At 49.7% G+C, this 27,275-nt stretch overlaps 2 protein-coding genes across 5 annotated transcripts in view; one reads left to right on the top strand and one right to left on the bottom strand.

Annotated features, from left to right (window-relative positions):
• Positions 1-1,312: 1,312 nt before the first annotated feature.
• Positions 1,313-11,375, bottom strand: CHPF2 (chondroitin polymerizing factor 2). 4 transcript variants are annotated; one of them, XM_054017001.1, is made up of 6 exons: positions 11,169-11,375; positions 10,255-10,309; positions 9,386-10,116; positions 4,966-5,530; positions 4,334-4,516; positions 1,313-2,751 (listed from the first exon to the last, which is right to left on the bottom strand). In XM_054017001.1, exons 3-6 carry the CDS (start codon positions 9,661-9,663, stop codon positions 1,489-1,491), a joined length of 2,289 nt encoding a protein of 762 aa, XP_053872976.1. In that variant the 5' UTR covers positions 9,664-10,116; positions 10,255-10,309; positions 11,169-11,375; the 3' UTR covers positions 1,313-1,488. The 4 variants fall into 4 exon arrangements, with proteins under 4 accessions (XP_053872976.1, XP_053872975.1, XP_053872974.1 ...); XM_054017000.1 differs by having other exon boundaries at positions 9,386-10,324; XM_054016999.1 differs by having other exon boundaries at positions 9,386-10,309.
• Positions 11,376-12,851: 1,476 nt separating this feature from the next.
• ABCF2 (ATP binding cassette subfamily F member 2) overlaps positions 12,852-27,275 on the top strand; it is a 38,212-nt gene continuing 23,788 nt past the window's right edge. Inside the window, exons 1-11 of the mRNA XM_054016998.1 lie at positions 12,852-12,954; positions 13,496-13,666; positions 15,600-15,812; positions 17,410-17,592; positions 17,959-18,130; positions 20,603-20,698; positions 21,207-21,309; positions 21,538-21,633; positions 21,726-21,845; positions 22,451-22,540; positions 22,786-22,896. Coding sequence (XP_053872973.1) covers positions 13,513-13,666; positions 15,600-15,812; positions 17,410-17,592; positions 17,959-18,130; positions 20,603-20,698; positions 21,207-21,309; positions 21,538-21,633; positions 21,726-21,845; positions 22,451-22,540; positions 22,786-22,896 — 1,338 coding nt within the window. The 5' untranslated portion in view covers positions 12,852-12,954; positions 13,496-13,512. The remainder of the gene's footprint in view (positions 12,955-13,495; positions 13,667-15,599; positions 15,813-17,409; positions 17,593-17,958; positions 18,131-20,602; positions 20,699-21,206; positions 21,310-21,537; positions 21,634-21,725; positions 21,846-22,450; positions 22,541-22,785; positions 22,897-27,275) is intronic.

Here is a 27,275-nt window from a genome sequence, read left to right as displayed (position 1 = left end):
CCTTTACAGTGGATGAGGAGTTACCATCTATAACCACCATTGGATGAGTGATGGGGGCTTGCTCTCAACAGCTATAGAGAAGGAGCAGAGTGGCAAGTGCATACCCCCTCATCTCAGGAAAAGGCCCAGGGAAAGTTTCTTTCCAACTCGAGAAGGGGCAGAGAGCAGGAGAAGCAGACAGATACCAATTCAACCCACTTGGGCTACCCTTGTGTACATCTGAAAAACTGCCCCACCCTATGAAGCTTCAGAGAGAAGGCATTAGACACCATAGTAAAAAGCACAGTATAATAATCTAGATAAGACAGAAGAGAAGCAGCAGAAAACAGCTAAATGCATCACTTTATGCAGCCTGAATCAGGCTGCAGGGGGGTGGAGGGCAGCCATGCAGCCTTCTAAAAGACTGAATCGCTGTAAGACTCATATTCTAGCCCCTTGTCCATATACCTTTGATCAGGCTCCCACTGTCCCGAAGTCATTACACTCTATATGCCTGTACTCCCCTATGTCCCCTTCCATGCGTGTTCACCAGCCATGTCCGGCTGCTGACAAACACACATCTGAATGGGACTAGGCAAGTGTTTGCTCAACCTCACTGGGTCCATTACTTCGGTAAGATATTTTACTTAGTTGGGTGAGGTAATATCTTTTACTGGACCAACTTCTGTTGGTGCGAAACAAACTTTCGAGCCACACGGAGTTCCTCTTCACCTGACAAAGAGCTCTGTTTGGCTCAAAACTTTGTCTTCCTCACCCCCAGAAGTTGGTCCAATAAAAGATATTACCTCACCCACCTTGACTCTCTACTATCCTGGGACTGACAGCTACAAATACACTGCATTTAAATTAGTTGACATTCAGATTTAGTACAGGGTCACCCTATGGTGAGGGCACCTTGCAATTTTTTTTCCCCTCTGGGCTCTAAAGTGAACGTTCAGCATTGGCCTAGGAAAGCTGCATCTTAATAGAGTGAAAGAACAGGAATTCCAAAAGGAAAACACTACACTAACAAGCCAGGGTTCAAGAGGTGTTTGTATAATTGCAGCAGTGAACACATCAGGGAATCCACGTGTGTCAGAGAGAATGGGGACAGTGCATACATTAATATGCAGTCAAGGCATTCTTATTCTGATTCAGGTCTCTTATTTACTCCCGTGGTACAGCGCTTTGGGTGAGCTTTATGTGGCTAAGTATAGACTGGCCGTAATCTTATAGTTCCATTCCCCTCATGCCCACAACCCACTCTGTGGGAGTGTCACTGTACCATAGTTGTGAATGAGAAGAGACTTGTGATAATTTGTGAGCAACAAAGTTAATTTGCATGGGAAAAACTTTAATCACTTTTCCTATTAAACCAAATTTTCCAATTGCCCTGCCCGCCCCTTGGCCTCACGCACCCATTTTTCCCAAGGCAGGACTGGGGCTGGGAAGGAGGGTGGAAGGTGCAAGTATTAAGGTGCTGGGGAACCACTGGCAGCTTCTGGTCCTTCAGGTGCTGTTGGCCTGTTCCTGCTCAAAGAGGGCCATGGCCAGGTGCGAGCGGGAGGAGAGCCCTTCCAGGTTACTGAGTACACAGCGGTGATACAGTTCCTCACTCAGCCGGGGGTTACAGCTCCTCAGCATATATTTCTGCACCAGCCCTGGCTCCACAGCCCGGAACAGGTGCAGGCCGGAGTAGCGAAGGAAGACATCAAATACTTCCATGCTCTCCAGCACTTCATCCCGGTCCAAAATGTCAGCTGCCAGCTTGGTGCGTGCTGCCATGTAGTCAGAGTTGTAGAAGCAAGCCTCAGCAAAGGCATGACGGTCAAAGTGCCCATCCCTCAGGAAGTCGGTGCTGGAGGAGGCGGCCTGCTCGCCATGGTACATCAGCACTGGGTTGAACTCCTGGAAGTGCATTGGAAAGAAGACCTGCCAGTTGCTGATGGTGTTCATGCGGCAGCGATTCAGGAACTCCGTGTTAACCTCTGTCCAAACGCTGGCCAAGAAGAAGAGGGTGTCCACAGGATGCTTCTTCGACACTATGTCCATGAGCTTCACCTGGGATGGCACCTCGGTTTTGACGCTGATCCAGGGGATTTTCACCTCTGCATAGCGTTTTTCAAGCTCTCCCACCATAGCTTTGACCCCAGCAAAGACATCCAGCTGGCTGACCCGCTGAGCATCATAAGGCTGGTAGATGAAGAGCAGGGTTAGCAGGGCGTTGTCATGTGTATCCAGCGTGTTCATGGCAAACATGTCTAGGAAGTTGCTGACAAAGTCCAGCTCCTGCACGGTCAGGGGCAGCACCAGCTGCACGCGTGTAGCCTCTGTCACATAGGGCATGGGGATGATCTCCACCTTGCTGAGGGGTCGCACTAGACTCACCCGCTTAGCCAGAACATGGCTGTGGCCCTTCTGGGTTACAGCCTCCAGCAAGAGGTCCAGCACGTACTCCATGCCCCGTGTGGGGTCAAAGCGCCGGTAGCCATTCAGCAATTGTTGCTTGTAGAAACGAAGCTGAGGCTGGTAGCGGCTGTTGAGCTGCTGTAGCGCTGCCTCGATGATGTCACTAACATCGGCCTTGCTGGCTCCAGCCAGCTCACATTTGGGGGAGCCATCGGGGCAGGAGAAGAGGTGCTGCTCTGTGAAGTAGTCCCAGCTGATCACCTCGAAGCGGGATTTGGGGACAAAGGGAGCATTGATGCCTATGGGCCATGTCAGCCCACCCTCGCGGGCTGGTGTCAGCGATGTCAGGTTCCTGATCTGCATCTGTGAAGAAAGTACACTCCTATTTATAGAATCATAGGTATAGGGCCGGAAAGGACCTTGAGAAGTCACCTAGTCCAGCCCCCCACACTGAGGCAGGACGAAGTATACCCCTAGACAATCCCCGACAGGCGTTTGTCCAACTTGTTCTTAAATAAGTCCAATGACAGGGATTCCACCACCTTCCTTGGAAGCCTGTTCCAGAGCTTAACTACCCTTACAATCAGAAAGCTTTTTCTAATATCTAACCTAAATCTCCCTTGCTGCAGATATTAAGCCCATTACTTCTTGTCCTACCTTCAGTGGACATGGAGAACAATTGATCCCCATGCTCTTTATAACAACCCTTAATATATTTGAAGACTATCATCAGGTCCCTCCCTCCCTTCTTTTCTCAAGAGTAAACATGCCCAGTTTAATCTTTCCTCAGGTTTTCTAAATATTTTATCCTTTTTATTGCTCTTCTCTGAGCTCTAATTTGTTCACATCTTTCCTAAAGTGTGGCACCCAACACTGGGCACAGTACTCCAGCCGAGGCCTCACCAGTGCCAAGTAGAGCGGGACAAATATCTCCCCATGTGTTACACATGACACTCCTATTACTACATCCCAGAATATTAGCCTTTTCACAACTGCATCCCATTATTGGCTCATATTGAATTTATAATCCACTATAACCCCCAGATACTTTTCAGCAATCCTACCACCTAGTCAGTTATTCCCCATTTTGTACTCTTCCATTTGATTTTTCTAACTCAAATCCTACCATGACATTGCCCCTGTTTTGTTTCCCTTTTATCTTCACCCAGACGCTTTCAACTTATCTGCCTCTTACCTCCTTGTGGACTCAGAACAAGTGTATGTATTCTCGATGTGTAATGCAACATTTCCTCCCTTTCTCCCCATCTTTCCATCCTGAACAAGCTATAACCTCTATACCAATATTCCAGTCATGAGATTTATCCCACCAAGTCTGATGCCAATTAAGTCATGATTTAGCTAGTGTACTATTACATCCAGTTCTTCCTGTTTACTCTCCATACTCCTTGATTTTGTGTATAGACATCTATAATGTTGAGCAGATTCCTTCACTGTTTTCCCTCTTGTTGTTCCTATGACCCTATTGTAATTTTCATCCCCCACTCCCAACATCTAGCCCTCTTTTAAAGTCACTTTTTTTTTTTCTTTTTTTAATACCTGCTTGTGGGCTTTTGTCAACTGTCCCCTTTGAATCTAATTTAAAGTCCTCCTCACTAGGTTGGTGAGTCAGTGTCTGAAGATGGTCTTCTCCTAGAGAGGCAAGTGGTCTGGTCCCGCTTCCTGCCCGTCTCTTCACCCCAGAGGGGCAAATGGCCTGATCCCGCCTCCCTATCTAGAGCTTCCTGAATCCTTGGTGGTGCAGGACAGTAGTGATTCTGATAGCCCCTGCATGAGGAGGGTGTGGTATTTCCATAGAGGAATCTGCCACTGCCTAGCTGTCAGAGATTCTCTGTTCCCCCACAAACCCTGGAAAAAAGAGATCCTGTCTGACCTCACACTCCATCTCTGCCTCAGGTTCCCTGTCGGTATTCCCCCACTCAGATACCTGGAGTTGCTGGATCTCCTGGTAGGCTCTGTCCAGCTGGATCCTGCTGAAATGCTTGTGCAATCGGTACATGAGGGTCCCCTCAGAGACAGGGTGCACAGTGAGTGCTGCCTGGAAGTCCTCACCCTCCTCCTTCTCTAGGTCCGCATTTTTGGCCAGTTCATAGGAGCGGTAATGCTGGCCCTGAAATGGATGAGACTAGTTAGGAACCCTGACACTCACACTGGGTCCTCCCTCCCCCACCCACTCATTCCGAGGGTGGTGAGACCCAGAGAGAAACACTTGGGCATGGGAGTGGGTTTCACCCTCCACTCCTCACTTCATATATCAGAGGAGAATCCAGATCTCCTTGTTCTTTCTATCCTAGGCTGCCTCCCACTTCCTTGAAAAATTGTGAAATAGATGAAATCTGACTAAATCTGTTCTCTCAAATGTCAGTCTAGCTCCACCTCCCAAGTGCTGAGGGTGAAGACTGGTCTCTTGTCCCATGCTGCTACCCCACACCTCCTTTCTGCCCAGTACTTCACAGCATAGATTTGGAGGCACTCACCCCTTTGCTCTATAGCACAGGCACGTGAGGGTGTGGAGTCTATTGGGTTGAAGCTGTGCCCTAGCCCCTGGAAGGACAATACCTGGTGCTGGGAGACGCAGCTGATGCCCAGGAAGTCGATGATGCAGCGTCCCAGCCACTCATCCGGGCGCACACTGAGAATCTCATTACGGCAGCTGTCCAGATGCCGATGCAACTTGAGCAGCAGGCTCCGGGAAACCAAGTAGCCAAAGCCACCATGGCAGTAGCGGGCCTGTTCATCCCCCCCAATGAACTCCTCAGCCCGTCCCAGGTAAACATCCTGATTAATGCTTAGGTGCGTCACTAGGGTCTTGATCTGCTCAGCCTGGGCATAGGTGTCATCCTGCATGACATAGAACCAGTCATAGTCACCCCCAAAGTGCTGATGGATGTAGCGCATGGTCTCATACATCAGCCAGACTGGGCGTTCGTCCCCATGTGACACCAGCGCCATACCATGAGGCACCTTGGCGCTACGCAACCCTGTAAAGTACAGCAGGTGTGGGAAGTGATGGGCCACTGTCTTGTTCACTGCTACAGCCAGTGTGTTCATGGTTGCCTTGGAGGTGAGCACAGCCACAAAGAGCCGTTCATGGAAGCCCAGCTCTGTCTGGATATAGCGAGTCCTGCAGGGAAAAGCCATGGTTACAACACAAGCAGCTGGGAGAAGGGAATGAAACAGATCTATCCCTATACTCGCATCAGAGGCAGAGGGGGCACCCATACCCACAACTGATGTTTCAAGTAATCCGATTCCTTTAAAAGCTCTGACTTAGGGCTCAGCTGGACACATTACTAACGATCTCACATTTTTAAGGCACCTTCCTACTTCACAGAAACCAAGGCTAGTTAGCATCCTAACGCTTGTATTCAGCTATGCAGAGAGATGGCATCACCCACTAATGAAAGACTGCCCCCTCTGGGCTGGGATGTAGCAGTGGTTTAACAGCCACACAGCAATGCTGAACAACAGTTTAGGGCAAGAAGTGAAGCTAACTATTGCAGTCAATAGAAATTGTGTGTGTGGGGGGGGGGGTTCAAGGGGGCAAAATGTAAATATATGAGAGATCCTTGGATACCCTGGCGATCACATCTTGATTCCTGAAAAAGTGCCACAGGATCTTTAATGACCACAAATGATCAAGATCTTGCTTTTATATCATACCTGAAAGATATCAGTCTGGCAGCACTGACTTAGAGGGGAAACTGACCCCGAGAGATCTACCCACCCAGCAGTATAGCACCCCTTAGTGCCACATGATAGCATTGGGATCAGCACTCACTAAATGGAGAGTGCACTCACTACCAACCCACCCCCCCACTCCCTGCAGCCTCTGTTTCCTATTCAAGTACTAGGAACATAGAAATTGCCAGACTGGATCAGACCCAAGGTCCATCTGGTCCACTATCCTGTCTCTGATGATGGCCAGCACCACAGGTTTCAGAGGAAGCTGCAAGTAGCCTTTTAATCACTAGTAGTTTGACTGGTTTAAACCCTGAAGCATGAGGTTAAATAGTTCTTCCAAAATTTATGTTAGCACTATAAGAAGTTTGGCCTCATTGACATCCTGTGGCATTGAGTGAAAAGCATTTCCTTTGATTAGTTTGGAATTTCCCACCTTTTAATTTAATGTCCCCTTTTTTCTTGTGTTTTGAGACAGGGAGAACAGAAGTTGCTGATCTTGCTTGAGACCCCTCATCATTTTATATACTTTAATCATGTCCCCACTTGTCTCCTTTATGAGGTAACAGTCCCAACTTTTCAGCCATTTCATAGGAGAAGATCCCCCCCGCCCCCATCACCTAATTCATAGATTCATAGATTATAGGACTGGAAGGGACCTCGAGAGGTCATCGAGTCCAGTCCCCTGCCCGCATGGCAGGACCAAATACTGCCTAGACCATCCCTAATAGACATTTATCTAACCTACTCTTAAATATCTCCAGAGACGGAGATTCCACAACCTCCCTAGGCAATTTGTTCCAGTGTTTAATCACCCTGACAGTTAGGAACTTTTTCCTAATGTCCAACCTAGACCTCCTTTGCTGCAGTTTAAACCCATTGTTTCTGGTTCTATCCTTAGAGGCTAAGGTGAACAAGTTCTCTCCCTCCTCCTTATGACACCCTTTTATATACCTGAAAACTGCTATCATGTCCCCTCTCAGTCTTCTCTTTTCCAAACTAAACAAACCCAATTCTTTCAGCCTTCCTTCATAGGTCATGTTCTCAAGACCTTTAATCATTCTTGTTGCTCTTCTTTGGACCCTTTCCAATTTCTCCACATCTTTTTTAAAATGCGGCGCCCAGAACTGGACACAATACTCCAGCTGAGGCCTAACCAGAGCAGAGTAGAGCGGAAGAATGACTTCTCGTGTCTTGCTCACAACACACCTGTTAATGCATCCCAGAATCATGTTTGCTTTTTTTGCAACAGCATCACACTGTTGACTCATATTTAGCTTGTGGTCCACTATAACCCCTAGATCCCTTTCTGCCGTACTCCTTCCTAGACAGTCTTTTCCCATTCTGTATGTGTGAAATTGATTTTTCCTTCCTAAGTGGAGCACTTTGCATTTGTCTTTGTTAAACTTCATCCTGTTTAACTCAGACCATTTCTCCAATTTGTCCAGATCATTTTGAATTATGACCCTGTCCTCCAAAGTAGTTGCAATCCCTCCCAGTTTGGTATCATCCGCAAACTTAATAAGCGTACTTTCTATGCCAATATCTAAGTCGTTGATGATCATTCTGGTCTTCCTTCTCTGAACCCCCTCTATTCTACAATGTGCTGCACACAGTACCCAGATGAGGCCATATCACTGATTTATAGAAATGCATTAATTTTTTACTATTCTCCATTCCATTCCTGATGTAACTGAACATCTTGTTTGCTTTTTGTGACTGCACCTGCAGACTGAGCAGAGATCTCCATCTCTGTAATGACACCAGGTTACTTTCCTGAATTGATTTTGAACTGTGTAAGTTATGAGTAGATTATTTTTTCCCCTCCAAAGTGTAGTGCTTTGCAGTTAGCAACATTGAATTCAATTTGCCATTATGTTGCCCATTCATCTAGCTTGATACAGGCTCTCTGAAGTTTTTCATGGTCTGCTCTGAAAAGACAATTTTCCTTTGGAGAAATTGTGCTGGCTATACACTGTCACATCATAATCTTCCAGCCATTTTATTATACTATATTTAATTATAGTTTCAACCAACTAGCCCAGTCTGACCCTGTTTAGCCCGTAAGAGCTGATGGGACCCACATGTTAGACATAGGCGGTCAACTTCACCTCACAATGACTTGCTCAAAAGTGACTAATAAAAATAACGATGTCATCTGCAAATTTTGGTACCTTACTGCTCATCCCTATGGTGGCGTGTCTACCCAACACTGTAATGAAAAGGGTTAAAACTGGAGCTTGGGAGCTCAATTAAAAAGTGCCTGGCCACACCTGCAGGGTGGGCCAGTCACGACAACTGATGTATCCTAACTGGGAGAGGAACTGGGGTCAGTATAAACAGAGGAAGTCTGTGGCAGAAGGGGTGACAGCTGAATTTAGTATGAGGGGCTTAGTGAGTGTTTCAGGAAACTGAGGCAACATTAAAAAAGCTCCACTACATTTTTTAAGGATACTCAGCAAGGTAAGAGAGTGTAGTGGCATGGATGTATGGGGAATATAGTAGGTGATGGTTATACTCAGTAGATGAGTCCGCTTCACTATAAAGCATAAGAAGATGAAGGGGGCTGCAGGGAGAGAGGTAGGAACTCTGCAGTTGCTCCCCGGGATTAGGGAATGGAAACAGCCCTAGCAGACATTCAATTGACGACTAAGAGAGGAATAAAAGATCAAGCCTAAGGAGGGTAGAAGGGGGTTTAAGCTTACACTTTTACTGTGGCATTTATTGGGGGATTCCAGGAGGGAGTGCTGAGAGTCCTAGCCCTCCAAGAAGGGTGAACTCACAAAGGTTGTGGGACAGGCCTCCTTACAGGCTTAGTATGAAACAGTCCAGGGAAACCTTGAGGCCCTGGCTATTAGCTTTCTGTCATGGTGAATATTGACTACTTATTCCTTCTCCTTTGTTTTCTTTCTCCTAGCCAGTGTTTGATCCATGAGAAGGCTTTGCCTCTCACCCCTGGACTATTTAATTTATTTAGTAGCATTTTGAGAGACATCTTATCAAAGCCATTTTGAAAGTTCAAATAAGTTGTCAACCGCTTCTCTTTATCTGCTATTTTTCCATGTTCAAAGAATTCTAATATACTAGTGGGAGACAATTTTCTTTTGGAGAAACTGTGTTGGTTATACCCTGTCACATCATAATCTTCCAGTAAATATTATACCATATTTAATTATAGTTTCAACCAACTAACAGGGGCTAACCAGGATCAGACTGCAAGAGCTGATGGGACCCACATGTTAGACATAGGCGGTCACCTTCACCTCACAATGACTTGCTCAAAAGGACCGTTTCTTACCTGAGCACTTTCTTGTAAGGCTTGTTGGGGTCTCGGTAGTAGGGAACAATCCTGGGTTTGAAGTCCTCATCATTCTGGCTTGACCTTCCTCCAGCAACGGAGTCCTGCTGCATTTTCCCAGCAAACAGCCCATTATTTACCCCTGTGTCCATGCAACTATCCTCCCCATCACTCTGGATCCAGGAGACACGCAGCAGACTTAGACTGCATCCCAAGGAGAGGCCCAGGATGAGTGGCAGAGCAGGCCGCAGGAAGGCAAGGAGAGTAGCCAGACGCATGGCAGAGCTATCATGAAACAATATGCAGAGTCTTCAACAAGGAAGTATCTAGAATCACAAAAAATCTGAACAAAGGGAGATCTAGAAATGCACCAGAACCTGAAAGAGCTAGAAAACAGTGATCCAGGAGCATGAGAGGCACGATTTCCCACTTAAAGGCAGTAGTAGGCCACAGATCTAGCCCAGTCATGGGTGTGTAACAGTGTCAGAGATAAACCATAAAATTCAGAGAATTTGGCAATATGGCTCATGTTGAAAAGAGAATTAAATGAGCCCCAGGTAGCGTCCATGCCTGGAGATGTGGCGAGTCATTCCCAGCTCCTTGACAGGTGAGGCAGAGAGGGCTCCAGCCCTGAGATCTGTGAATCCAGTCAACTCCAGGGACTTCAAGATACAAACACTTCTCACATGGGATGGAATCAGAAAGTTTCCTGAACTTCCAAGTACAGCAGCCTTAAGAGCAGAGGGAGAAAGAAACCAATGCTCAGGTCCCCTGGAATAACATCTGGCAACATGAAACACTGACCCTTTGCAGCTGATGGACAGTATCTCAGTGATGACTCAGGCTAACAGCACAAGAGCCTGTCCCACCTGCTTGTTTCTTGGTTCCCAGCTGCTGCACTTTTGATGGTCCCATCCAGGCTACCTAAAGAGAGGGAAACTGAACAGCCAGAACTGCAGGATTGAATCTGCCTCAGTGACAACTGTGCAGACTCAGATTAAGGTTAGGATACCCTGAACTCCATAGAATCATAGAATATCAGAGTTGGAAGGGACCTCAAGAGGTCATCTAGTCCAACCCCCTGCTCAAAGCAGGACCAATTCCCAGCTAAATCATCCCAGCCAGGGCTTTGATTACCATTCACCCCCTGCTAGGAGAGAGGTCAGAGGCTCCACTTCTGAGACAATGCCAGGGAGATTGGCCAGTACTTCCTGCAGTAGGAAAAGAGGAGGACCTTAGCAGAGGTAGTGGAGGGACATGGGCTACAGGGGATTTTCCCCTTAAGGTACAAGTTCCAGTGCAGCCCCAGGCTCAGGGGACTGGCTGGGTGAGGATATTGGGCTTTCTACCCCTAAAGCCTATATTCCAGTGCAACTCTTATTGAACAAATGTGTTCAACATAACGAGCATCAGCACCCAGACCTTAGCTGGTAGCTTCATCAGAGAGGCAAAAGGTGGACTAGGGCCCGGAGAAAGCGTTCTCCTTTTTTCCCCTAGAGCTCCTCCCAGGCAGGGCTGAATCCCCTCGGCAAGACGCCGTGTGAGGAGGAATTGGGTCCTGCTGAGGCCTGGGCGATATGCAGCCCTGGCCCTAGAGAAACGTTCCCGGTTCTGCCCCGAGGGAGGGGGGCTGGAGGAGGCCCAGTCTCACGGACACGATGGGGCCGCCCTGCTCCGGCGAAGGATGGGAAGCGAGGGGCTCGGGAACGCTCTGCGTGGCCCCGGCCCAGCGCCTGGCCTCCCGCCTGCGTAGGACTTGCCCCGCTGGGCCGCTCGCCGGTACCTGTCAGACGCTCTCCGCGCAGGAGCCCAGGCCCGGCGCCGCTCCCTGCCGGACTCGCCTCACACGGGCGCTGTGTCGGCCAGGCGGCAGCAGCCCTGGGGGCTGGGTCAGGCTGGCATTGCTCGTGTCCGGCCAGCGCTCCGACAGCTGCCAGCTCAGCCGCCTCATGCCAGTCCCGCTCCGTCCCCCGGCGCCTTCCTCTTCCTCGCTCTATGGTCTCTCGCTTGCCCCTCTGCACGCCGAACCCTGTCCACTCCTCCGCGCTCTATGGTTCGGCGCGCATGCGCACGTCTCATCCCCAGAGCCGCCGCTCCCTCCCCAGGCTTTGTAGCCACGCCCCATCGCCCGCCCGATCCCGCGGCTGCAGTGCCCCGCCCACTCGTGCAGCCCTGCGCTGGGTCCGGCTCGTGCCTGGCCGCAGCGCAGCCCCCGCCCGGGTCCCACCGCCCCGTGCCCAGGCAGCGCCCTTGCGACAGCCGAACCCGGGGCGAGGATCGGCCATGAGAACAGCCCTAGTGACAGCGCAGCGGGGCGGGCGGGGCGACTCCCGCCCCATGGGCCGATCTCTGAGGTTTAGGTGGCTTCTCTCCCGGGACCGTCCCGGAGCAATAGCTCCCATCGCTGCCTCCTGCAGGGGCCCCTTGCTCTGCCGCTCCCGAGACTGTCCGTGCTGGCCGCGTCGGCATGAGATGGACCACTGGGCTGATCCCGTCAGTTTGTATGTTCCAGGCCATCATGCCTAGTACAGGAGTCGGGGGTGGGGGGGCTGCTATTGCGAGCAGCTGAGGCTGCCCTGCAGATTGAGAGAGCCCCCCATGAAGTCTCACAAAAGACAAGGAAGAGTATTATGGGAATGGGATCTTGACACATCTACACTCAGCAGGAAAATGCCCCATCACAATTTGCCAGCCCCTGTTTCTTCCTCCTCGATGCTATCTCCCTCCTCTCCAAGAAAAGACACTAGTTCCATCTCCAAGTTTTTACTGTAAGCCTTTTGGGGGCAGGAACTGCCTTTTGTTTTACGGATGTACAGCACCTGGCACTGTGGGGGTCTGGGTCCATAACTAGGGCTGGTAGGCACTAAGCTAATGGAAATAATAATAATAAAGCAATGACAAGAAGCAAATACAGACTTGTACCTGACCCAAGAGGTATCAATCTGCTGTCCCATATGACCCCATCCTGGGCATGTGTTACCCCCCCCCCCCCCCCCATGGTGTGTGACCCAATTTTGGGTTCGTGTTTCCCCTTTCCCAAGGCATTGCCCTGACACCCACCAGCATTCAGGAATGATCAGTTTTACGTTCATGAGACACTTTTCCAGGGGGAGGAACCAGTGCTTAATTACTAATGAAACAAGTGCCCGCGCTCAAGAATATTTTTTATTTTCATAACTGACGCGGCAAGCCCGGAGGCGCCGGGCTCTGAACCGCCAGGCCCGGAGGCGCCGGGCTCTGAACCGCCAGGCCCGGAGGCGCCCGGCTCTGAGCTACGAAGCCCGGAGGTGCCGGGGGTGCGGATGCTGGGCTGTCTATTGGGGAGAAGCCGCGCGGCCAGGGACTCCATTTCCCAAGGGCCCTGGGGCTCGGCGCGGTGCATGCTGGGAATCGGAGGCCCGTCTGGGCCAGTCTCTTCTGACTCTATTTCCCAGAGTGCCGTGAGGCCCGGCGAGAAGTGACGTTTCACGTGGCGATTGGCGGCAGGGCCGGAGGGGGCGGAGCGTGCGCACGCGGTGGCAGCTGTTCTGTTGCGACAGACGGAAAAGCGCGGAGGAGCCGGGCGGCTGGTGAGGCGCGCGGCGCCGGGGGGAGGTTGATTGGGCCTTACCGGCATCCGGCCGCTGCCTCCGGGCGAGTGAGGCCCAGCCGCCGCCCGGCGGAGCTGGGGGTTAGCGGCGGCCCGGCGCCTCCCGGCTGCTGCTCTGCGAGATCTGGGACAACAGGGCGCCCCTCACCACGGCGCCGCGCCGCGCCGCTCCGCCCGGCCAGCAGCCGGGCTCGGGCCCTTCCCAGCGGCCGCGGCGCCCTCGCAGCCCGCAATCTGCCGGCTACGTCTCGGGCTGTGAGGAGCCGAGCGGCCGCGCCGATTGGGGGCCCTGGCCCTTGTCGGGGGGCTGCGGGTCACCTCGGAGTAGTAGGGGGTGATGGCCTCGCTCTGAGCCCTAAGGTGGGAGGACCCGTAATCCAGGAAACTGCGACTAGGCCAGAGTGAAGGGGGTGTCAATTGGGATGGAAGTCCCAGGAAAGGGACCCAGCCCGGGGTCTGTGCCAGGCCTTGGCTTCTCTCTAATGGGGTTCTTCCTCCTCTTGCTTTTGCAACTGTACTAGAGCGGTGACCTGTAACCATGCCCTCTGACCTGGCCAAGAAGAAGGCAGCCAAGAAGAAAGAGGCAGCCAAAGCTCGCCAACGGCCAAAGAAAACCCCAGAGGAGAACGGGGATGCTGAGCTTGAGCAACAGGAGATGAAGAATGAGGAGGCCAATGGGACAGAAGGGTCAGGTGAGAAAGGAGCATCCTGTGTTTCCTTTCCCTGGGTAGCTAGGCTCATCAGGTGCCTCCTAGCTCAGCACCCTCGGTGCTGCCAGTGCTTAATTGCAGGGCTTGGTTGCCTGTACGTGTGCTTCTGTCTCAGGAGCATGTAAGACGACGACAAAGACTGATAGATAGCAAAGGTGCTGAACTGGATTACGCTAGAAACTAACCCCAGGGTATTAGATCCCTATCAGTGAAAATATCTCAGGTCCTTAGCTCATGCTGTACCCTGATAATACGCTGTCCAAAACCGCCATCTATATCTAACTGGTAAGAAGGCTCCCTCTATTTCCCTTGGACAGTTATCTGGATGCAGTTCATGGGTTTGTCACACACAGGCAAGATTACAGCAACTCTTCCTACCTGGGTGTAGACTAGGGCCTTGCCTACACTAAAGGGAAAAGTCGATCTAAGCGACTCAAATCAGCATAGCTTAGATCTACTTACTGCAGGGTCCACACTATGTGAAGTCGACTCTTCTCATCAGGTGGAGTACAGGAATCCACGGGAGAGCGATCGGAGGTCGATTTAGCAGGTCTTCACTAGACCTGCTAAATTGACCACTGATGCATCGATCGCCACAGCGTGGCTCCTTTGGTAAGTGTAGACAAGCCCTAAGACCTTGCAGAGTAGCAACAGATGGTGCTGTTGTGGCAGCGTGCCACAGAAGCAGACGTATTGCAGATTTCCATGGCATACAGTTCCTCTGACCTGCACTGGTTCTCTGCTGCTACTGGAACCACTCTGGGGTTTGGGGTTTCTTATTTTCAGTCTATTGGCATATAGGCTTGAGCTGTATTTGACTGTCTCTTTATGGGATGTATCTGGCACACTAAGACTAGCAGAGTTTGGATAGCTTGATGGGAGAGATCCTTCCCACAGGGGACCATTGGCCTGGTATTCCCTCGTAGAAGAAACAGGGAAGATTCCTATCTTTGCTGTAGTGTGTTGACTTCACAACGTATGTGGAACAGGAGGAAACAGGATTCTTCTAGAGGTGGTGTGCCAGCAGGGCTGTAAACCAGGGCAGGGTGCAAAGCTGTGGGGGGTGGAAAAATGACCGAAATAAACATTAGGGGGTGCTTGCTCGACCAAGGTGCTAAAATGCCTAGTTACATTTCTGTATGCCAGGCAGTCATGGTACCAGAATCCCCTGGAGTAGGCTGTACCTGTAAAGGATTCTTCTTTTCTGTATAGTTGCCTGGGACCATCCCTCATCTGTGTAGCATGCAAAGAGATGCTGGGGGAATAAATCTGTTAGAGGTACCATCATCCAGTGGTCAGGGCACTAAACTGGGACCTAAGAGACTTGGATTTTATTACTGGCTCTACCACTAACCTGCTCTGTGATGTTGGGCAAGTCATTCCCTCTCCAGTCTCTTCCCCCTTCCATCTTTTATCTGTCTGGCTGACCAAGCAAAGTGAGACCTAATGCTCAATGGCGTTTCTGCCTGTCTGTAATGTGGTACCTTTTGAAGACCACATCCGATCAATTCCAAAACTTCAGGGAATGTTCTGGGCATCAGTGAGAAGAACCCTATTGATTTTGGTGACAGTTGGAAAACCCGAACATCTGAAAAGCCTGATTTGCACACAGTGCCCCCTATGGTGCTGCAGGCAGAGGAACACCTTGACATCAGAGGTAATTCAGCCAGTCATTACTCACTCACCAATTGATTTGCATACTTCAATCCCATTGGGTGAACTGAATCAGCAATGAAACTGCACTAAACATGATGATTCTGCCTGCTTAGCTGAGCAAGTGAGCTGCCTCTTGTCCTGGGGAACAGTGCTGGGGCAGGGGAAGACCCCCACATCATTTTGGGTGCTGGGGGCGGAGTGAGGGCTGCTATGGGGACCCTGGGTTACTCCTTGTCTTTTGGCCTGTCTCCGCACGCAGAGATAGATGCTTTGACGAAGGAGCTGGAGGACTTCGAGCTGAAGAAAGCAGCTGCTCGTGCTGTCACTGGGGTGCTGGCCTCCCACCCCAACAGCACTGACGTGCACATCATTAACCTGTCGCTGACCTTCCACGGACAGGAGCTGCTGAGTGACACCAAACTCGAGCTGAACTCAGGGCGTCGCTATGGGCTTATCGGGCTCAATGGGATAGGTGAGATTGGGGGGTGCTGTGTGCATGTGGGGTGGGAGCTTCTCAGTGCTGGTTTGGGGAAATGATGCTCTGTGTGGTGAGCTGCAGGATGCAAAACTTCAGTGATGCCGGAGAGAGGAGCCCCCGGAGCAGGAAAAAACAGAGTGAGACTCAGCTGGGGCAGTGCAGCAAATACACCTGGGGCACCTGCCCTCACGCCAGGGAGATTCATGGGGGAGTAAAATGGGGAAGGAAGCTAGATGGATTTGCATTGCAGCTTTCCGTTGTGTATTTAGCAGCATCCGTGTCACAGTGCAGGGACGTCATGGTGACCATGATTCCCTTCTTGAAATCCTGCCCTCTCTTGGCTTCTTTGACTCTGTCCTCTCCTGGTTCTACGCCTACCTCTCTAATTGAGGATCCTCCTCCTCTGCCTTCCAACGGTTCTGTGTGGTTTCCACGGGACTCTGTCCTTGATCCCTCCTCTTTTCTCTCTCCACCTTATTTCTGGGTAATCTCGTATGCAAACACAAATTCAGCTACTATCTCTACGTGGATGATTCACCTCTCTAGTTCAGACCTGTCTCCTGTCCAAGCTTAAAACCTCAATTTGTCTCTTATGTCTAGCTATCAGCTCGAGCTTAACATGGGTAAAAGAGCTCCTAATCACCCTTCCTGCTATCTTCTTTTCTGATCACTATGGACAACACCACCCCCTTGCCTGTCACTAATGCCCATGACCTGGGAGTCACATTCGAGTCGGACCTCTCTCTCTCTCTAGGTCTTCATGTCCAGGATGTATCTGTATCTAAATCTGTTTGATTCTTTCTACATAATATCTAAGATACGGTCTTTCCTATCCATCCACACAGCTAAAATTCTCCTCCAAGCTCTCAGCATTTCGCTTCTTGATTACTGCAACACCCATCTCTCTGTTCTTGACAAATGCAGTGTTGCCCTACTAATACCCATTCAGGATACTGCTGCAAAGATCGTTTTCCTAGCCTGTCACTTTGACCACGTCAGCCCTCTCCTTGAATCCCTCCATTGGCTCCCCCTTCTCGATCATCTCAAACTGCTTGTCTTCACGTTCAGGCCTCGTCATAGTTAGTCCCAGCTCTAGCTATCATTTCTCTGTTTGATGCTTGCCTCTGATCAGTCAATGCCAGCTTCCAATGTCCACTTGTTACATTTTCTAACACCTTTGTACTTTCTCCCAGGCTGTCCCACATACTTGGGAGGTGCTCCCCATAAATATCTGCAGAGGTGCCTCCTTATCTACTTTCCAGACTATCCTTAAAACTCTCCTTTCCGATGATCCTACATAAAACTTGATAGTTAGTCTGCTAGTGTGCAGAGACCGCTGCCTATCATGCTGACCAATATTGTCTCATTGTTTCCTTGTACTCCCCTGTCTGTACCTACCTGTTGTTTCTTGCCTTACACTTAGACTATGAGCCCCTCAGGGCAGGGACTGTCTTTTTGTTCTGTTTGTACGGTACCTAGCACAGTAGGTTCCTGATTTATGAGTAAGGCTCCTAGGTGCTCCTTGATGCACTCACTTCCAATGCGAGACAATAACAGGAGGGTGTTTGTCTGCCTACCTGCCTGCACATAGGAAAGTCCATGCTCCTGTCTGCTATCGGGAAGCGGGAAGTGCCAATCCCAGAGCACATTGACATCTATCACCTGACCCGGGAGATGCCTCCTAGTGAGAAGACGCCACTACAGTGTGTGATGGAGGTGGATACGGAGAGGGCCATGCTGGAGCGGGAAGCTGAGCGTCTGGCTCACGAGGATGGTAATGCTCGGGGGGGTTCATGTAGGCAGGGATTCCCCCTGGGGGAAGGGAGTTCCTACTCAGGCTCTTTACCAAAGCTTTCACAGGGCATGAAGCCTGATTCTGCTGCTAAGCTCTAGCTGGAGACTTCTGGGGACCACTGCTCCTTCTCCAGCAACACAACAGCTCCTTCCATTCAAACCAGAGTGGAGCTTGCTTCCCTGGAGCTTGCTATGGGGTCCCTGCCTTGGGAGGCGGTTTGTGAACCAGGGGGCAGAGAGGTAGCCCCTAGCAGCTGCAGGCAGCAGTGATGAGGGACATAAGGGGAGAGTGGGACACTGGTGGGGTGCTGGCGCGGGTGCTGACTGGCAAAGTCTTCTCTTGCAGCGGAGTGTGAGAAGCTGATGGAGCTGTATGAGCGTCTGGAGGAGCTAGACGCTGATAAGGCAGAGGTGCGGGCCTCACGGATCTTGTACGGTTTGGGGTTCACTCCAGCCATGCAGAGGAAGAAGCTGAAAGATTTTAGTGGCGGCTGGCGAATGAGGGTGGCTCTTGCCAGGTTAGTGCTAAACTAAGTGTTCCCTCCCTGGGGACTCCCCTCTTCTCTGTGCTTCCACTGTAGCAGCCTGGAACAGATCTCTGGGGAGGTGGTAGGAGTTGCTTTCTGGACATCCACCCTCCAAGCTGGGCTTGGGGAAAGTATTTGAAGACCTCTATAAAAAAGATGCAGAAAAATTGTTCTCTTGCCACAGAGGGCAGGACAAAAGGCAATGGGTTCAAACTACATGGTAGCAGATTTAAATTAAATCTCAGGAAAAAAATTCCTAACTGTAAAAACAGTAGAACAATGGAACAAATTTAGGGAAGTCATGGAATCTCCTTCAATGGAGGTTTTCAAAAAGAGGCTGGGTAGCCTCTGTCTTGCATGGCTTAGATACCACAAATGGTGCATCTTGGTAAGGGTTAGACTGATGACCTTTGCGGTCCCTTTTAACCCTATAGTTTTATGATGCTCCATGTTTCAATTATCCCCATATTGACTGGGTACGTGTCACCTCAGGATGAAATGCAGAGACAAAATTTCTCAATACTTTAAATGACTGCTTCATGGAGCAGCTGGTACAGGAACCCACAAGGGGAGAGGCAACTCTCGATTTAGCAGGAAGCCTGCTAAATAACCAGTGGGGTCCCTGGACGATCGAGATACAAAAGGAGCACTTAAAGACGATGAAGTAATTGTGGAGAAACTAAATGAATTCTTTGCTTCAGTCTTCCCGGCTGAGGATGTTAGGGAGATTCCGAAATCTGAGCCGTCCTTTGTAGGTGACAAATCTGTCACTAGAGGAGGTTTTGGAATTAACTGATAAACTTAACAGTAACAAGTCACTGGGACCAGAAGGCATTCACCCAAGAGTTCTGAAAGAACTCAAATGTGAAATTGCAGAACTATTAACTATGGTTTGTAACCTGTCCTTTAAATCGGCTTTTGTACCCAGTGACTGGAAGATAGCTAATGTTACGCCAATATTTAAAAAGGGCTCTAGAGGTGATCCCAGCAATTACAGACCGGTAAGTTTAACATCAGTACCGGGCAAAATAATAAAGAATAAAATGGTCAGAGACACAGAAGAACATAAATTGTTGGGCAAAAGTCAACATGGTTTTTGTAAAGGGAAATCATGTCTTACTAATCTATTAGAGTTCTTTGTAGTGGTCAACAAACATGTGGACAAGGGGGATCCAGTAGACATAGTGTACTTAGCTTTCCAGAAAGCCTTTGACAATGTCCCTCACCAAAGGCTCTTACATAAATTAAGTTGTCATGGGATAAGAGGGAAGATCCTTTCATGGATTGAGAACTGGTTAAAAGACAGGGAACAAAGAGTAGGACTAAATGGTAAATTTTCAGACTGGAGAGGGGTAACTAGTGGTGTTCCCCAAGGGTCAGTCCTAGGACCAATCCTATTCAACTTACTCATAAATGATCTGGAGAAAGGGGTAAACAGTGAGGTGGCAAAGTTTGCAGACGTTACTAAACCGCTCAAGATAGTTAAGACCAAAGCAGACTGTGAAGATCTTCAGAAAGATCTCGCAAAACTAAGTGATTGGGCAACAAAATGGAAATGAAATTTAATGTGGATAAATGTAAAGTAATGAACGTTGGAAAAAATAAGCCCAACTATACATACAGTGTGACTGGGGGCTAATTTAGCTACAGCTAATCAGGATCTTGGAGTCATCACGGATAGTTCTCTGAAGACGTCCACGCAGCGTGCAGTGGCAGTCAAAAAAGCAAACAGGATGTTAGGAATCATTCAAAAAGGGATAGAGAATAAGACGGAGAATATCTTATTGTCCTTCTATAAATCCATGGTACGCCCACATCTTGAATTCTGCATACAGATGTGGTCTCCTCATCTCAAAAAAGATATACTGGCATTAGAAAAGGTTCAGAGAAGGGCAACTAAAATGATTAAGGGTTTGGAACGGGTCCCATGTGAGGAGAGATTAAAGAGGCTAGGACTTTTCAGCTTGGAAAAGAGGAGACTAAGAAGGGATTTGATAGAGGTATATAAAAGAATGAGTGGAGAAAGTGAATAAGGAAATGTTATTTACTTGTTCCCATAATATAAGAACTAAGGGCCACCAAATAAAATTAATGGGCAGCAGGTTTAAAACAAATAAAAAGAAGTTCTTCTTCACACAGCGCACAGTCAACCTGTGGAACTCTTTGCCTGAGGAGGTTGTGAAGGCTAGGACTATAACAGGGTTTAAAAGAGAACTAGATAAATTCATGGAGGTTAAGTCCATTAATGATGAGGAATGGTGTTTCTAGCCTCTGTTTGTCAGAGGGTGGAGATGGACGTCAGGAGAAAGATCACTTGATCATTACCTGTTAAGTTCACTCCCTCTGGGGCACCTGGCATTGGCCACTGTCAGTAGACAGGATACTGGGCTGGATGGACCTTTGGTCTGACCCAGTACGGCCGTTCTTATGTTCTATTCACTACCTCTCTCCTGGCCTCTGCAGAGCTCTCTTCATTCGGCCATTCATGCTGCTGCTGGACGAGCCCACAAACCACCTGGACCTGGATGCCTGTGTGTGGCTGGAAGAGGAGCTGAAAACGTAAGGGTGGCTGGAGGCAGCTATTGCTGTGCTCTGGTGCCTGTGCACCCTGCTGGGGCATCCCAGTGCAGCTCGCTCCCTGGAGCAGTTGCTCCCGGCAGCTGTTCTGTAGGTGCCACCTGTGGATGTGTCTGTTTGCATTATGGTGGCACTGAGGTCCAATTGTGCTGGGTGCTGAATGGACAGTAGGAGAGTCCATGCCCAAAAGGACTCTCGCTGGGAGGCATTACTGAATTAGTATTTCCCATGGAGCAGACTAGGCCCTCCAAAAAGTGTGTGTCGGGCAGAATGGACAGGAAAGAGGCCCCAATTGTGGTGAGGGATCATCCTCTTTCTTGGGACTGGGCCCAGCAGCTTTCCCTAAAGCCCTTGCAGCACCTGGTTCTCTAGTGGGAGGGAATCCATAGTGGTTCTTAGTGCACATGAATCCCTCCTGGTCCCTGGCAGGGCTGCCAGCCTAGGAATCTCATCCCAGTCGGACCTCTAATAGTTCTGTGTGGTGCTGCAGGTTCAAACGGATCCTTGTGCTGATCTCCCACTCCCAGGACTTCCTGAATGGCATCTGCACCAACATCATCCACATGCACAACCGCAAACTGAAGTATTACACGGTGAGTGAATGGGGCCAGGGTGTGACAAGCTCCTGGGAGGGGGGGAAGGAGGAGGAGACCCCTGTTTAGGCCACTGACTCCATCCCAGACCCAACCCTGGCTCCAGGGCAGGAATGTGCAGTCTAGAGAGCACCTGCTTGCAAGAGGCCTGGGCAGCTTGCTTCAGCTATGTGCAGGGAGGGTGTGGCCTTTGGGAGCTGTCTCATGGGCTGTGGTCTCTCCCTCCAGGGGAATTATGATCAGTACGTGAAGACCCGTCTGGAGCTAGAAGAAAATCAGATGAAGCGTTTCCATTGGGAGCAGGATCAGATTGCCCACATGAAGGTATCTATTTAACTGGACTGCAGTTCTCAGTCTTTCCCCACATGCACCCCACTGTAGCAGTTGCCGCAAGGTAATCCCTTGTCTCATTACAGAATTACATTGCACGATTCGGTCATGGCAGTGCCAAGCTGGCCAGGCAGGCCCAAAGCAAAGAGAAGACCCTTCAGAAAATGATGGCTTCCGGGCTAACAGAGAGGGTGGTGAATGATAAGGTAGGATGGAGAAGCGGGGCTGTCTGTGGGAGACGAGAACTATAAATATGGCTGGAGAAGTAAAATGAGCTGCAGCTGGGAATAATCATCAGAGCTGGAAGCAGGAGTGGGAGGGACGGGGGCAGTAAATGGGGCTCCAGCTCTAACAGAAGACTGGCCAAAGGAGAATGCACGGGGGGCTACTAAACAGAGGCTTCTTGTCCCAGCATGGGGGTGGAGGCTTGTCCAACCCTCCCAAGAGATCCAAAGCAAATCAAGGAATGCTGAATGGCTGGGAGGGTGGGGGAACAGCCCCTCCCTTCAGCTGAAGGATTAAAGTGGGGTGGAGACATGAACACACCTACCCTGCAAAGGAAGCAGAATGGGTAGGCAGATGCCAGCAATGGGCAGAATGTCACAGCAAACCTCCTGCTAGTGAGTTACAGACCTGCTTGACCTGATGGCTGCTAGGAGCAACTTGTAAAGCCATGGACTGCTCTCTGGGCTCCAGGGATGCAGGCAGTTGCTCCTCCATACTTGGAAGCCAAGTCATATTGGAACTGCAGGGCTCCCCTGGTACCCTGGGTGGGGCAGGAACTTAACATGGGGGTGTGTTTTGTTCCCAGACTCTGTCGTTTTATTTCCCACCATGTGGGAAAATCCCCCCTCCTGTCATCATGGTGCAGAATGTCAGCTTCAAGTACATGAAGGATGGGGTGAGTATTCTCCGTCCCCAAGCACACTCGGTGCAGTGCTTGCCTGGGTTGCATGAAGGTTCCCCCCTCCCCTTGTTTGGGTCCTGGGGCCACTGACCCAGCTTCCCCATCAGGCCGTAGCATGGGGAGGGGCTCAGCTCTTGCAGCTGTGGCTTATCAGAAGTGCCCCAGCTGGGCCTGCTCATCACAGCTTCCCAGGTGCTTTGGGGGGGTGCCCCTCTCACGGTCTCCCCTGTGGATTGCAGCCCTGGATCTATAATAACCTGGAGTTCGGGATTGACCTGGACACACGTGTGGCACTTGTGGGACCCAATGGTGCTGGGAAGTCAACGCTGCTGAAACTGCTCACAGGAGAGGTATGCTTCCTACATGGCTGTCTCCTCTTCTCTTCCCCACCCCCACAGCCCTGATGTCACCTGCGGGGATGGACAGTGCCCAAAACGCTTCCTTGTACAGAGCCTCTGTTGTATTACTGTAGGTGGAATACATGGGTCCAAAAAGTCAAAGATGAACACTGACTGGGTCATGTTAGCAACATTAAACCGTTTCAAACAAGGTTGAGGGGGTCGTATACATAGAATTCAGCCTGCTTAGTACCATGGCAATCATTGTTAATTTTTTTTAATCTTTCTATTAAAGATACAGAAAGGAAGGAAAACAGTTAAGGCATTTGAAATATAAAGTATTAAATAAGGCTTCAATTTTAACATTTCTTGTTCCCTTTCCTTTTAGCTGGAGAGAGATTTTAGAAAACCCTTGTTTGATAGTCTTGTAGATGGTATTAAAACTCGTAATAACTTTCCCCCAAAAGGAGAGAAGTTCATAGAATATCAGGGTTGGAAGGGACCTCAGGAGGTCATCTAGTCCAACCCCCTGCTCAAAGCAGGACCAATTCCCAACTAAATCATCCCAGTCAGGACTTTGTCAAGCCTGACTTTAAAAACCTCTAAGGAAGGAAATTCCACCACCTCCCTAGGTAACCCATTCCAGTGCTTCACCACCCTTCTAGTGAAAAAGTGTTTCCTAATATCCAACCTAAACCTCCCCCACTGCAACTTGAGACCATTACTCCTTGTTCTGTCATCTGGTAGCACCGAGAAGAGTCTAGATCCATCCTCTTTGGAACCCCCTTTCAGGTAGTTGAAAGCAGCTATCAAATCCCCTCTCATTCTTCTCTTCTGCAGACTAAACAATCCCAGTTCCCTCAGCCTCATGTGCTCCAGACCCCTAATCATTTTTGTTGCCTTCCACTGGGCTCTTTCCAATTTTTCCACATCCTTCTTGTAGTGTAGGGCCCAAAACTGGACACACTACTCCAGATGAGGCCTCACCAATGTCGAATAGAGGGGAATGATCACATCCCTCGATCTGCTGGCAATGCCCCTACTTATACAGCCCAAAATGCCATTAGCCTACTTGGCAACAAGGGCACACTCGACTCATATCCAGCTTCTCGTCCACTGTGACCCCTAGGTCCTTTTCTGCAGAACTGCTGCTTAGCCATTTGGTCCCTAGTCTGTAGCAGTGCATGGGATTCTTCTGTCCTAAGTGCAGGACTCTGCACTTGTCCTTGTTGAACCTCATTAGGTTTCTTTTGGCCCAATCCTCTAGTTTGTCTAGGTCCCTCTGTATCCTATCCCGACCCTCCAGCGTATCTACCACTCCTCCCAGTTTAGTGTCATCTGCAAACTTGCGGAGAGTGTAGTCCACGCCATCCTCCAGATCATTAATGAAGATATTGAACAAAACTGGCCCCAGGACCGACCCTTGGGGCACTCCGCTTGAAACCGGCTGCCAACTAGGCATGGAGCCATTGATCACTACCCGTTGAGCCCGACGATCTAGCCAGCTTTCTATCCACCTTACAGTCCATTCATCCAGCCCATACTTCTTTAACGTGCTGGCAATAATACTGTGGGAGACCGTATCAAAAGCTTTGCTAAAGTCAAGGAATAACACATCCACTGCTCTCCCCTCATCCACAGAGCCAGTTATCTCATCATAGAAGGCAATTAGGTTAGTCAGGCACGACTTCCCCTTGGTGAATCCATGCTGACTGTTCCTGATCACTTTCCTCTCCAAGTGCTTCAGAATTGATTCCTTGAGGACCTGTTTCATGATTTTTCCAGGTACTGAGGTGAGGCTGACTGGCCTATAGTTCCCCGGATCCTCCCCCTTCCCTTTTTTAAAGATGGGCACTACATTAGCCTTTTTCCAGTCATCCGGGACCTCCCCCGATCGCCATGAGTTTTCAAAGATAATGACCAATGGCTCTGCAATGACATCCGCCAACTCTTTTAGCACCCTTGGATGCAGCGCATCCAGCCCCCATGAACTTGTGCATGTCCAGCTTTTCTAAATAGTCCTGAACCACTTCTTTCTCCACAGAGGGCTGGTCAGCTCCTCCTCCCCATGCTGTGCTGCCCAGTGCAGCAGTCTGGGAGCTGACCTTGTTCGTGAAGACAGAGGCAAAAAAAGCATTGAGTACGTTAGCTTTTTCCACATCCTCTGTCACTAGGTTGCCTTCCTCCATTCAGTAAGGGGCTCACACTTTCCTTGACTTTCTTCTTGTTGCTAACATACCTGAAGAAACCCTTCTTGTTACTCTTAACATCTCTTGCTAGCTGCAACTCCAAGTGTGATTTGGCCTTCCTGATTTCACTCCTGCATGCCTGAGCAATATTTTTATACTCCTCCTTGGTCATTTGTCCAATCTTTCACTTCTTGTAAGCTTCTTTTTTGTGTTTAAGATCAGCAAGGATTTCACTGTTAAGCCAAGGTGGTCGCCTGCCATATTTACTATTCTTTCTACACATCAGGATGGTTTGTTCCTGCAACCTCAATAAGGATTCTTTAAAATACAGCCAGCTCTCCTGGACTCCTTTTTCCTCATGTTGTTCTCCCAGGAGATTGTGCCCATCAGTTCCCTGAGGGAGTCCAAGTCTGCTTTTCTGAAGTCCAGGGTCCATATTCTGTTGCTCTCCTTTCTTCCTTGTGTCAGGATCCTGAGCTCAACCATCTCATGGTCACTGCCTCCCGGGTTCCCATCCACTTTTGCTTCCCCTACTAATTCTTCCCGGTTTGTGAGCAGCAGGTCAAGAAGAGCTCTGCCCCAGTTGGTTCCTCCAGCACTTGCACCAGGAAATTGTCCCCTACACTTTCCAAAAACTTCCTGAATTGTTTGTGCACCGCTGTATTGCTCTCCCAGCAGATATCAGGGTGATTAAAGACTCCCGTGAGAACCTGTTAGTTTCCAGAAGAAAGCCTCGTCCACCTCATCCCCCTTGTCTGGTGGTCTATAGCAGACTCCCACCACGACATCACCCTTGTTGCTCACACTCTCAACTTTATCCAGAGACTCTCAGGTTTTTCTGCAGTTTCATACCGGAGCTCTGAGCAGTCATACTGCTCTTTTACATACAACGCAACTCCCCCACCTTTTCTGCCCTGCCTGTCCTTCCTGAACAGTTTCTATCCGTCCATGACAGTACTCCAGTCATGTGAGTTATCCCACCAAATCTCTGTTCCAATCACATCATAGTTCCTTGACTGTGCCAGGACTTCCAGTTCTCCCTGCTTGTTTCCCAGGCTTCTTGCATTTGTGTATAGGCAGTTAAGATAACTTGCTGATCGTCCTGCTTTCTCAGTATGAGCCAGGAGTCCTCCCCTCTTGTGCTCTCCTGCTCGTGCTTCCTCCCAGTATCCCATTTCCCCACTTACCTCAGGGCTTTGCTCTCCTTCCCCCAGTGAGCCTAGTTTAAAGCTCTCCTCACTAGGTTAGCCAGCCTGCTTGCGAAGCTGCTCTTCCCTCTCTTAGGTAGGTGGAGCCCATCTCTGCCTAGCATTCCTCCTTCTTGGAACACCATTCCATGGTCAAAAAATCCAAAGTCTTCTCTCCAACACCACCTGCGTAGCCATTCGTTGACTTCCACAATTCAACAGTCTCTACCCAGGCCTTTTCCCTGCACAGGGAGGATGGACGAGAACACCACTTGCGCCTCAAACTCCTTTATCCTTTTTCCCAGCGCCATGTATTCTGCAGTGATCCACTCAAGGTCATTCTTGGCAGTTTCATTGGTGCCCACGTGGAGAAGCAGGAAGGGGTAGCGATCCGAGGGCTTCATGAGTCACGGCAGTCTCTCCGTCACATCGTGAATCCTAGCTCCTGGCAAGCAGCAGACCTCTCGGTTTTCACTGTTGGGGCAGCAGATAGATGACTCAGTCCCCCTGAGGAGGGAGTCCCCAACCACCACTACCTGCCTCCTTCTCTTGAGAGCGGTGGTTTTGGAACCCCCATCCCTAGGACAGTGCATCTCATGCCTTCCAATTGGTGGAGTCTCCTTCTGCTCACTTCCCTCAGATGTATCATCTAGTCCACTCTCCGTATTTAGTACCTGTGGAGTTAGTTGAAATGAGCTGAAGCTGTCATTGTTAAAGTCCATCCCATTTCCTAGAAAACAAAACAAGATAAACACTCACAAAAGGGGAAAGAAAAGAACAGCAAGGATAGAAAGTGCAGCATCCGTCTCTGGCATTCACTTGTAACTTCACTAATGGAAAAACACAAGCAGAGCACATAGTCTAATCAGCTGCTCCAAGACTTGTCAAGCTTGAACTAGCCTCAGGCTGTGCAGGGCACTGCATTTAGTTACCTTTTCCTGGTCACAAGCTTAAAACAATGTTGCAAAATATACAGTCTTGGCGGGATCACCAAGACTTGTATTAGACAGAAGGA

The sequence above is a fragment of the Malaclemys terrapin genome, chromosome 2 (assembly GCF_027887155.1).
Source record: "Malaclemys terrapin pileata isolate rMalTer1 chromosome 2, rMalTer1.hap1, whole genome shotgun sequence".
In the NCBI taxonomy this organism is placed as follows: Eukaryota; Metazoa; Chordata; order Testudines; family Emydidae; genus Malaclemys; species Malaclemys terrapin.
This window is presented reverse-complemented; position numbering and strand designations above follow the sequence as displayed.